This window comes from Oncorhynchus nerka, linkage group LG2, assembly GCF_034236695.1.
Source record: "Oncorhynchus nerka isolate Pitt River linkage group LG2, Oner_Uvic_2.0, whole genome shotgun sequence".
Classification (NCBI taxonomy): domain Eukaryota; kingdom Metazoa; phylum Chordata; class Actinopteri; order Salmoniformes; family Salmonidae; genus Oncorhynchus; species Oncorhynchus nerka.
In genome coordinates, this window is record NC_088397.1 from 21,864,960 (window position 1) to 21,878,557 (window position 13,598).

General features: G+C 44.4%; 1 protein-coding gene across 1 annotated transcript in view; it reads left to right on the top strand.

Annotated features, from left to right (window-relative positions):
- LOC115121805 (fibronectin type III domain-containing protein 3B-like) overlaps positions 1-13,598 on the top strand; it is a 149,549-nt gene that overhangs the window by 92,211 nt on the left and 43,740 nt on the right. Inside the window, 2 exon segments of the mRNA XM_065024546.1 lie at positions 638-751; positions 1,500-1,649. Of these exon segments, the coding sequence (XP_064880618.1) occupies positions 638-751; positions 1,500-1,649 (264 nt within the window).

A 13,598-nucleotide genomic window follows, 5' to 3' on the forward strand; every position in this document is an offset into this window, starting at 1 on the left:
TGATCAACCATCTGCTGCAGCCTCTATCTATTCTACAGCCATGTCAAGGCACTCTGCCCCATTTAGCAATCATAGAAATGATTTGAATGCAGGAATAGTCATGCTCGAAAAGTCATGTTTGATTGATTAAAGTTTCATATGCGCCCGATCTGAGCTGAGCCTAAATCTAATTCAACGGTTGATCAAACAGACTTTATCATTTGTGAGCCAGCTACTAGAATTGTTTTTATTTTTCCTATAATGTGTGTGTGTTTCCTGTCATGTGACCGGTGTTTCCTGTCATGTGACCTGTATGTTTCCTGTCATGTGACCTGTGTGTTTCCTGTCATGTGACCGGTGTGTTTCCTGTCATGTGACCGGTGTGTTTCCAGTCATGTGACCGGTGTGTTTCCAGTCATGTGACCTGTATGTTTCCAGTCATGTGACCTGTGTGTTTCCAGTCATGTGACCTGTGTGTTTCCAGTCATGTGACCTGTGTGTTTCCAGTCATGTGACCTGTATGTTTCCTGTCATGTGACCTGTGTGTTTCCTGTCATGTGACCTGTGTGTTTCCTGTCATGTGACCTGTATGTTTCCTGTCATGTGACCTGTATGTTTCCTGTCATGTGATCTGTATGTTTCCTGTTTACTCCTGTAGTTTGGAGAGTACTCTGAGGCAGTGGAGGTGACGACAGCAGCGGGTCCTCCAGGCCAGTGTGTGGCGCCACTCATCACTCTGAACAACACCACCTGTCTAACAGTCAGCTGGGAGGTACTGCCTGTCTATCTAGCTTTACACTCTCTCTACACTTCCATCTAGAACAGAGACAATATGCACTTCGGTCTGCCTCCAAATTACAAGAGAGAGAGAGCTGCATTTCCTATTACACTGTGACAAATACTCAGACCTAAGAGAATATTTCTTTCCCAAAATTATAATTCAATAGAAAGAATTTGAAACTATAAAAGATGAAGAATTTTTTTAAATATTTATTCGGTGAAAAGCCAAAATGTGCAGTTTTGGCGGCCAAATATGTGTCCTGCTGCCACAACCTGAGGGACAGCCAGTGAAAAGTACAAAGTAATGTCGATATTTCCCATCGTGTTTTGTCTTCTTTTCATACCGTGTCTTCTCAGTCATGCTGACACTGGTCTACTACCATTGCTTTAATGTATTGTTGTTCTCATTAATATTGTTGTTGTTGTTAATGGTAATTCCATGTCCACTACTACTATTATTATTGCTGTTGGTCCAACCATTTATTTATATAGAAATATATATATTTTTTATGTTTCTAAAGGTATACTTTGACAATGGAAGTAATAATGAACTTACCATGTCAATAAAGTCAACTGAATTGAATTGAGAGACAGAGAGACAGAGAGACAAACGTGTTTGGGAGAGCTTACATGGGTCTAGTGTCTGATTGGATGTTTGGTTCCGTCCTGTGTGTTTCTCCTGTGTTCTAATCTGGTCGTGTGTTCTAAAAGGTTCTGTGTTGTGGTTGTGTGTGTTGTAGAGTCCTGAAGGATCAGGCTCTGACATCTCAGAGTATCGCCTGGACTGGTCCAGGGAGGAGGAGCCTATGGAGCTGATCTACTGTGGACCAGAGACCCAGTGTGAAGTATCAGACCTGACCCCCGCAACACACTACTGCTGTAGACTACAGGTATACACACATTACTGATGTAGACTACAGGTACACACACACTACTGCTGTAGACTACAGGTATACAAACACTACTGCTGTAGACTACAGGTATACACACATTACTGATGTAGACTACAGGTACACACACACTACTGCTGTAGACTACAGGTATACAAACACTACTGCTGTAGACTACAGGTATACACACATTACTGATGTAGACTACAGGTACACACACACTACTGCTGTAGACTACAGGTACACACACACTACTGCTGTAGACTACAGGTATACAAACACTACTGCTGTAGACTACAGGTATACACACACTACTGCTGTAGACTACAGGTACACACACACTACTGCTGTAGACTACAGGTATACACACACACACACACACACACACACTACTGCTGTAGACTACAGGTATACACACACTACTGCTGTAGACTACAGGTATACACACACACACACACACACACTACTGCTGTAGACTACAGGTATACACACACTACTGCTGTGGACTACAGGTATACACACACTACTGCTGTAGACTACAGGTACACACACACTACTGCTGTAGACTACAGGTATACACACACTACTACTGTAGACTACAGGTATACACACACTACTGCTGTAGACTACAGGTATACACACACTACTGCTGTAGACTACAGGTATACACACACTACTGCTGTAGACTACAGGTATACACACACTACTGCTGTAGACTACAGGTATACACACACTACTGCTGTAGACGACAGGTACACACACACACACACTACTGCTGTAGACTACAGGTATACACACACTACTGCTGTAGACTACAGGTATACACACACTACTGCTGTAGACTACAGGTATACACACACTACTGCTGTAGACTACAGGTACACACACACTACTGCTGTAGACTACAGGTGTACACACACTACTGCTGTAGACTACAGGTATACACACACACACACACTACTGCTGTAGACTACAGGTACACACACACTACTGCTGTAGACTACAGGTACACACACACTACTGCTGTAGACTACAGGTACACACACACTACTGCTGTAGACTACAGGTACACACACACTACTGCTGTAGACTACAGGTACACACACACTACTGCTGTAGACTACAGGTATACACACACTACTGCTGTAGACTACAGGTATACACACACTACTGCTGTAGACTACAGGTATACACACACACACACACACACACACTACTGCTGTAGATTACATGTATACACACACACACACACACACACACACACACACACACACACACACACACACACACACTACTGCTGTAGACTGCAGGTACACATACACTACTGCTGTAGACTACAGGTACACACACACTACTGCTGTAGACGACAGGTACACACACACACTACTGCTGTAGACGACAGGTACACACACACACTACTGCTGTAGACTACAGGTATACACACACTACTGCTGTAGACGACAGGTATACACACACACACACACTACTGCTGTAGACTACAGGTATACACACACTACTGCTGTAGACTACAGGTACACACACACTACTGCTGTAGACTACAGGTATACAAACACTACTGCTGTAGACTACAGGTATACACACACTACTGCTGTAGACTACAGGTACACACACACTACTGCTGTAGACTACAGGTATACACACACACACACACACACACACACTACTGCTGTAGACTACAGGTATACACACACTACTGCTGTAGACTACAGGTATACACACACACACACACACACACTACTGCTGTAGACTACAGGTATACACACACTACTGCTGTGGACTACAGGTATACACACACTACTGCTGTAGACTACAGGTACACACACACTACTGCTGTAGACTACAGGTATACACACACTACTGCTGTAGACTACAGGTATACACACACTACTACTGTAGACTACAGGTATACACACACTACTGCTGTAGACTACAGGTATACACACACTACTGCTGTAGACTACAGGTATACACACACTACTGCTGTAGACTACAGGTATACACACACTACTGCTGTAGACTACAGGTATACACACACTACTGCTGTAGACGACAGGTACACACACACACACACACTACTGCTGTAGACTACAGGTATACACACACTACTGCTGTAGACTACAGGTATACACACACTACTGCTGTAGACTACAGGTATACACACACTACTGCTGTAGACTACAGGTACACACACACTACTGCTGTAGACTACAGGTATACACACACTACTGCTGTAGACTACAGGTATACACACACACACACACTACTGCTGTAGACTACAGGTACACACACACTACTGCTGTAGACTACAGGTACACACACACTACTGCTGTAGACTACAGGTACACACACACTACTGCTGTAGACTACAGGTACACACACACTACTGCTGTAGACTACAGGTACACACACACTACTGCTGTAGACTACAGGTATACACACACTACTGCTGTAGACTACAGGTATACACACACTACTGCTGTAGACTACAGGTATACACACACACACACACACACACTACTGCTGTAGATTACATGTATACACACACACACACACACACACACACACACACACTACTGCTGTAGACTGCAGGTACACATACACTACTGCTGTAGACTACAGGTACACACACACTACTGCTGTAGACGACAGGTACACACACACACTACTGCTGTAGACTACAGGTACACACACACACTACTGCTGTAGACTACAGGTATACACACACTACTGCTGTAGACGACAGGTATACACACACACACACACTACTGCTGTAGACTACAGGTATACACACACTACTGCTGTAGACTACATGTATACACACACTACTGCTGTAGACTACAGGTATACACACACACACACACTACTGCTGTAGACTACAGGTATACACACACTACTGCTGTAGACTACATGTATACACACACTACTGCTGTAGACTACAGGTATACACACACTACTGCTGTAGACGACAGGTACACACACACACTACTGCTGTAGACGACAGGTACACACACACACTACTGCTGTAGACGACAGGTATACACACACTACTGCTGTAGACGACAGGTACACACACACACTACTGCTGTAGACGACAGGTATACACACACTACTGCTGTAGACTGCAGGTACACACACACTACTGCTGTAGACTGCAGGTACACACACACTACTGCTGTAGACTACAGGTACACACACACTACTGCTGTAGACGACAGGTACACACACACTACTGCTGTAGACGACAGGTATACACACACTACTGCTGTAGACGACAGGTACACACACACACACACACACACTACTGTTGTAGACTACAGGTACACACACACTACTGCTGTAGACTACAGGTATACACACACTACTGCTGTAGACGACAGGTATACACACACTACTGCTGTAGACGACAGGTACACACACACACACTACTGCTGTAGACTACAGGTATACACACACTACTGCTGTAGACGACAGGTATACACACACTACTGCTGTAGACTACAGGTATACACACACTACTGCTGTAGACGACAGGTATACACACACTACTGCTGTAGACGACAGGTATACACACACTACTGCTGTAGACTACAGGTATACACACACTACTGCTGTAGACGACAGGTACACACACACTACTGCTGTAGACTACAGGTATACACACACTACTGCTGTAGACTACATGTATACACACACACACACACACTACTGCTGTAGACTGCAGGTACACACACACTACTGCTGTAGACTACAGGTATACACACACTACTGCTGTAGACTGCAGGTACACACACACACACACACTACTGCTGTATACTGCAGGTACACACACACACACACTACTGCTGTAGACTACAGGTACACACACACACGCACTACTGCTGTAGACTGCAGGTACACACACACACACGCACTACTGCTGTAGACTACAGGTATACACACACTACTGCTGTAGACTACAGGTATACACACACTACTGCTGTAGACTACAGGTATACACACACTACTGCTGTAGACTACAGGTATACACACACTACTGCTGTAGACGACAGGTACACACACACACACACACTACTGCTGTAGACTACAGGTATACACACACTACTGCTGTAGACTACAGGTATACACACACTACTGCTGTAGACTACAGGTATACACACACTACTGCTGTAGACTACAGGTATACACACACTACTGCTGTAGACTACAGGTACACACACACTACTGCTGTAGACTACAGGTATACACACACTACTGCTGTAGACTACAGGTATACACACACACACACACTACTGCTGTAGACTACAGGTACACACACACTACTGCTGTAGACTACAGGTACACACACACTACTGCTGTAGACTACAGGTACACACACACTACTGCTGTAGACTACAGGTATACACACACTACTGCTGTAGACTACAGGTATACACACACTACTGCTGTAGACTACAGGTATACACACACACACACACACACACACTACTGCTGTAGATTACATGTATACACACACACACACACACACACACACACACACACACACACACACACACACACACACACACACACACACTACTGCTGTAGACTGCAGGTACACATACACTACTGCTGTAGACTACAGGTACACACACACTACTGCTGTAGACGACAGGTATACACACACTACTGCTGTAGACGACAGGTACACACACACACTACTGCTGTAGACTACAGGTATACACACACTACTGCTGTAGACGACAGGTATACACACACACACACACTACTGCTGTAGACTACAGGTATACACACACTACTGCTGTAGACTACATGTATACACACACTACTGCTGTAGACTACAGGTATACACACACACACACACTACTGCTGTAGACTACAGGTATACACACACTACTGCTGTAGACTACATGTATACACACACTACTGCTGTAGACGACAGGTATACACACACTACTGCTGTAGACGACAGGTACACACACACTACTGCTGTAGACGACAGGTACACACACACACTACTGCTGTAGACGACAGGTATACACACACTACTGCTGTAGACGACAGGTATACACACACTACTGCTGTAGACGACAGGTACACACACACACTACTGCTGTAGACTACAGGTATACACACACTACTGCTGTAGACTGCAGGTACACACACACTACTGCTGTAGACTGCAGGTACACACACACTACTGCTGTAGACTACAGGTACACACACACTACTGCTGTAGACGACAGGTACACACACACTACTGCTGTAGACGACAGGTATACACACACTACTGCTGTAGACGACAGGTACACACACACACACACACACACACTACTGTCGTAGACTACAGGTACACACACACTACTGCTGTAGACTACAGGTATACACACACTACTGCTGTAGACGACAGGTATACACACACTACTGCTGTAGACGACAGGTACACACACACACACTACTGCTGTAGACTACAGGTATACACACACTACTGCTGTAGACGACAGGTATACACACACTACTGCTGTAGACTACAGGTATACACACACTACTGCTGTAGACGACAGGTATACACACACTACTGCTGTAGACGACAGGTATACACACACTACTGCTGTAGACTACAGGTATACACACACTACTGCTGTAGACGACAGGTACACACACACTACTGCTGTAGACTACAGGTATACACACACTACTGCTGTAGACTACAGGTATACACACACTACTGCTGTAGACTACATGTATACACACACACACACACTACTGCTGTAGACTGCAGGTACACACACACTACTGCTGTAGACTACAGGTATACACACACTACTGCTGTAGACTGCAGGTACACACACACACACACACTACTGCTGTATACTGCAGGTACACACACACACACACTACTGCTGTAGACTACAGGTACACACACACACGCACTACTGCTGTAGACTGCAGGTACACACACACACACGCACTACTGCTGTAGACTACAGGTACACACACACACTCCTACTGTAGACTACAGATATACACACACACACACACACACACACTACTGCTGTAGACGACAGGTACACACACACACACACACACTACTGCTGTAGACGACAGGTATACACACACTACTGCTGTAGACGACAGGTACACACACACTACTGCTGTAGACTACAGGTATACACACACTACTGCTGTAGACTACAGGTATACACACACTACTGCTGTAGACTACATGTATACACACACACACACACTACTGCTGTAGACTACAGGTATACACACACTACTGGTGTAGACTACAGGTATACACACACTACTGCTGTAGACGACAGGTACACACACACTACTGCTGTAGACTACAGGTATACACACACTACTGCTGTAGACTACAGGTATACACACACTACTGCTGTAGACTACATGTATACACACACACACACACTACTGCTGTAGACTGCAGGTACACACACACTACTGCTGTAGACTACAGGTATACACACACTACTGCTGTAGACTGCAGGTACACACACACACACACACTACTGCTGTAGACTGCAGGTACACACACACACACACTACTGCTGTAGACTACAGGTACACACACACACGCACGCACTTCTGCTGTAGACTGCAGGTACACACACACACACGCACTACTGCTGTAGACTACAGGTACACACACACACTCCTACTGTAGACTACAGATATACACACACACACACACACACACACTACTGCTGTAGACGACAGGTACACACACACACACACACACTACTGCTGTAGACTACAGGTACACACACACACACACACTACTGCTGTAGACTACAGGTACACACACACACACACACTACTGCTGTAGACTACCGGTGTACACACACACACACTACTGCTGTAGACTACCGGTGTACACACACACACACTACTGCTGTAGACTACAGGTGTACACACACACACTACTACTGTAGACTACAGATACACACACACACTACTGCTGTAGACTACACACACACACACACACACACACACACACACACTACTGCTGTATACTACAGGTACACACACACACACTACTGCTGTAGACTACAGGTACACACACACACACACTACTGCTGTAGACTACACGCGCACACACACACACACACACTACTGCTGTAGACTACAGGTACACACACTACTGCTGTAGACTACAGGTACACACACACTACTGCTGTAGACTACAGGTACACACACACTACTGCTGTAGACTACAGGTACACACACACACTACTGCTGTAGACTACATGTATACACACACACACACACACACACACACACACACTACTGCTGTAGACTGCAGGTACACACACACTACTGCTGTAGACTGCAGGTATACACACACTACTGCTGTAGACTGCAGGTACACACACACACACACACTACTGCTGTAGACTGCAGGTACACACACACACACTACTGCTGTAGACTGCAGGTACACACACACACGCACTACTGCTGTAGACTGCAGGTACACACACACACACGCACTACTGCTGTAGACTACAGGTACACACACACACTCCTACTGTAGACTACAGATATACACACACACACACACACACACACTACTGCTGTAGACGACAGGTACACACACACACACACACACACACACACACTACTGCTGTAGACTACAGGTACACACACACACACACTACTGCTGTAGACTACAGGTACACACACACACACACACACACACTACTGCTGTAGACTACCGGTGTACACACACACACACTACTGCTGTAGACTACAGGTGTACACACACACACTACTACTGTAGACTACAGATACACACACACACTACTGCTGTAGACTACACACACACACACACACACACACACACTACTGCTGTATACTACAGGTACACACACACCCACTACTGCTGTAGACTACAGGTACACACACACACACACTACTGCTGTAGACTACACGCGCACACACACACACACACACACACTACTGCTGTAGACTACAGGTACACACACACTACTGCTGTAGACTACAGGTACACACACACTACTGCTGTAGACTACAGGTACACACACTACTGCTGTAGACTACAGGTACACACACACTACTGCTGTAGACTACAGGTACACACACACTACTGCTGTAGACTACAGGTACACACACACACTACTGCTGTAGACTACACACACACACACACACACACACACACACACACACACTACTGCTGTAGACTACAGGTACACACACACACACACACACACTACTGCTGTAGACTACAGGTACCCGCTATTGCTGTAGACTACACACACACACACACACTACTGCTGTAGACCACAGGTACACACACACACACTACTGCTGTAGACTACAGTTACCCGCTATTGCTGTAGACTACACACACACACACTACTGCTGTAGACTACACACACACACACACACACTATTGCTGTAGACTACACACACACACATGTACATTCGCTAACAACATCTTACAATAAGGTGATTGGGCTCTAGAGCTGACTGTCAAACTGTCTGTGAAGGTCAAGGAAAGGTTGAGCTTGATAGATTGTAGTTCATGCACCCCGCTCTCACACATACACACACACACACACACACACACACAAACGTATGTAGACACACGCCACACACCCTCTCTCGCACACACACTGCCCCGTTGTAGGACTCGTGATTTATTTTCTAGTTGATTTTATGGCTGATTTCTTTATGACTCATCTATGTGGTTTATATCACTGATGTTATTAGGAGACTAGAGGACAATAGGACAATAACAACATTAGCAGTGTGTGTGTGTTTGTCAGGCCACTTAATGATATGTCTTTATTTGTGAGTAAGGTAATAAACCATTTAAAAAGCAAACACTACAGATTTCTCTGTCTCTCTCTCTGCATGCTGAGTGTGTTTGGTGCATGCTGGGAATTGTGTGAGTGCGAGTGTTGTGTAGAGTTAGATATCTTGGTTTTTCTTTTACGTTTCCTTTTCTTGGTGCTATCTTTTTTTTCATCCTCTGCATGATTGAGGTTATCATTAGTTTTATTTATTTTTTGTGGTAGAATTAAGTATATATTTTTTTCCGTGTCGAAATTACCCTGGTTTTGTCGGGGATGGTGACTCATATGGGGACGCTGTCCCTGTCACTTCGGCACGGCTTTAGGTGTGTTACTGAAGCTACTGTCACTCTGGAGGAGTTTCTGGTCGCCGTAGGAGAGAATGTAGAATACGAGAATGTTGCTTATGGGTCCCGGATGAATAAAGCGGTGGTGTTTTTTCTTAAAGAAGAATGTCTGGTTGATCGTATGGTTGAGCATGGTGTACTTCTTAAAGAAGAGTGTCTTGTAGATCGTATGGTTGAGCATGGTCCACTTCTTAAAGAAGAGTGTCTGGTTGATCGTATGGTTGAGCATGGTCTACTTCTTAAAGAAGAGTGTCTGGTTGAGCATGGTGTACTTCTTAAAGAAGAGTGTCTTGTAGATCGTATGGTTGAGCATGGTGTACTTCTTAAAGAAGAGTGTCTGGTTGAGCATGGTGTACTTCTTAAAGAAGAGTGTCTTGTAGATCGTATGGTTGAGCATGGTCTACTTCTTAAAGAAGAGTGTCTGGTTGAGCATGGTGTACTTCTTAAAGAAGAGTGTCTTGTAGATCGTATGGTTGAGCATGGTGTACTTCTTAAAGAAGAGTGTCTTGTAGATCGGATGGTTGAGCATGGTCTACTTCTTAAAGAAGAGTGTCTTGTAGATCGGATGGTTGAGCATGGTGTACTTCTTAAAGAAGAGTGTCTGGTTGAGCATGGTGTACTTCTTAAAGAAGAGTGTCTTGTAGATCGGATGGTTGAGCATGGTCTACTTCTTAAAGAAGAGTGTCTGGTTGATCGTATGGTTGAGCATGGTGTACTTCTTAAAGAAGAGCGTCTGGTTGATCGTATGGTTGAGCATGGTCTACTTCTTAAAGAAGAGCGTCTGGTTGATCGTATGGTTGAGCATGGTCTACTTCTTAAAGAAGAGTGTCTGGTTGATCGTATGGTTGAGCATGGTCTACTTCTTAAAGAAGAGCGTCTGGTTGATCGTATGGTTGAGCATGGTCTACTTCTTAAAGAAGAGTGTCTGGTTGATCGTATGGTTGAGCATGGTGTACTTCTTAAAGAAGAGTGTCTGGTTGAGCATGGTGTACTTCTTAAAGAAGAGTGTCTTGTTGATCGTATGGTTGAGCATGGTGTACTTCTTAAAGAAGAATGTCTGGTTGATCGTATGGTTAAGCATGGTGTACTTCTTAAAGAAGAGTGTCTGGTTGATCGTATGGTTGAGCATGGTGTACTTCTTAAAGAAGAGTGTCTGGTTGATCGGATGGTTGAGCATGGTGTACTTCTTAAAGAAGAGTGTCTTGTAGATCAGATGGTTGAGCATGGTGTACTTCTTAAAGAAGAGTGTCTGGTTGATCGGATGGTTGAGCATGGTCTACTTCTTAAAGAAGAGTGTCTGGTTGATCGTATGGTTGAGCATGGTCTACTTCTTAAAGAAGAGTGTCTGGTTGATCGTATGGTTGAGCATGGTCTACTTCTTAAAGAAGAGTGTCTGGTTGATCGTATGGTTGAGCATGGTCTACTTCTTAAAGAAGAGTGTCTGGTTGATCTGTTGATGGTTGAGCATGGTCTACTTCTTAAAGAAGAGTGTCTGGTTGATCGTATGGTTGAGCATGGTCTACTTCTTAAAGAAGAGTGTCTGGTTGATCGTATGGTTGAGCATGGTCTACTTCTTAAAGAAGAGTGTCTTGTTGATCGTATGGTTGAGCATGGTGTACTTCTTAAAGAAGAATGTCTGGTTGATCGTATGGTTAAGCATGGTGTACTTCTTAAAGAAGAGTGTCTGGTTGATCGTATGGTTGAGCATGGTGTACTTCTTAAAGAAGAGTGTCTGGTTGATCGGATGGTTGAGCATGGTGTACTTCTTAAAGAAGAGTGTCTTGTAGATCAGATGGTTGAGCATGGTGTACTTCTTAAAGAAGAGTGTCTGGTTGATCGGATGGTTGAGCATGGTCTACTTCTTAAAGAAGAGTGTCTGGTTGATCGTATGGTTGAGCATGGTCTACTTCTTAAAGAAGAGCGTCTGGTTGATCGTATGGTTGAGCATGGTCTACTTCTTAAAGAAGAGTGTCTGGTTGATCGTATGGTTGAGCATGGTCTACTTCTTAAAGAAGAGTGTCTGGTTGATCGTATGGTTGAGCATGGTCTACTTCTTAAAGAAGAGTGTCTGGTTGATCGTATGGTTGAGCATGGTCTACTTCTTAAAGAAGAGTGTCTGGTTGATCGTATGGTTGAGCATGGTCTACTTCTTAAAGAAGAGTGTCTTGTTGATCGTATGGTTGAGCATGGTGTACTTCTTAAAGAAGAGCGTCTGGTTGATCGTATGGTTGAGCATGGTCTACTTCTTAAAGAAGAGTGTCTGGTTGATCGTATGGTTGAGCATGGTGTACTTCTTAAAGAAGAGTGTCTGGTTGAGCATGGTGTACTTCTTAAAGAAGAGTGTCTGGTTGATCGTATGGTTGAGCATGGTCTACTTCTTAAAGAAGAGTGTCTGGTTGAGCATGGTGTACTTCTTAAAGAAGAGTGTCTTGTAGATCGTATGGTTGAGCATGGTCTACTTCTTAAAGAAGAGCGTCTGGTTGATCGTATGGTTGAGCATGGTCTACTTCTTAAAGAAGAGCGTCTGGTTGATCGTATGGTTGAGCATGGTGTACTTCTTAAAGAAGAGTGTCTGGTTGAGCATGGTGTACTTCTTAAAGAAGAGTGTCTTGTTGATCGTATGGTTGAGCATGGTGTACTTCTTAAAGAAGAGTGTCTGGTTGATCGTATGGTTAAGCATGGTGTACTTCTTAAAGAAGAGTGTCTGGTTGATCGTATGGTTGAGCATGGTGTACTTCTTA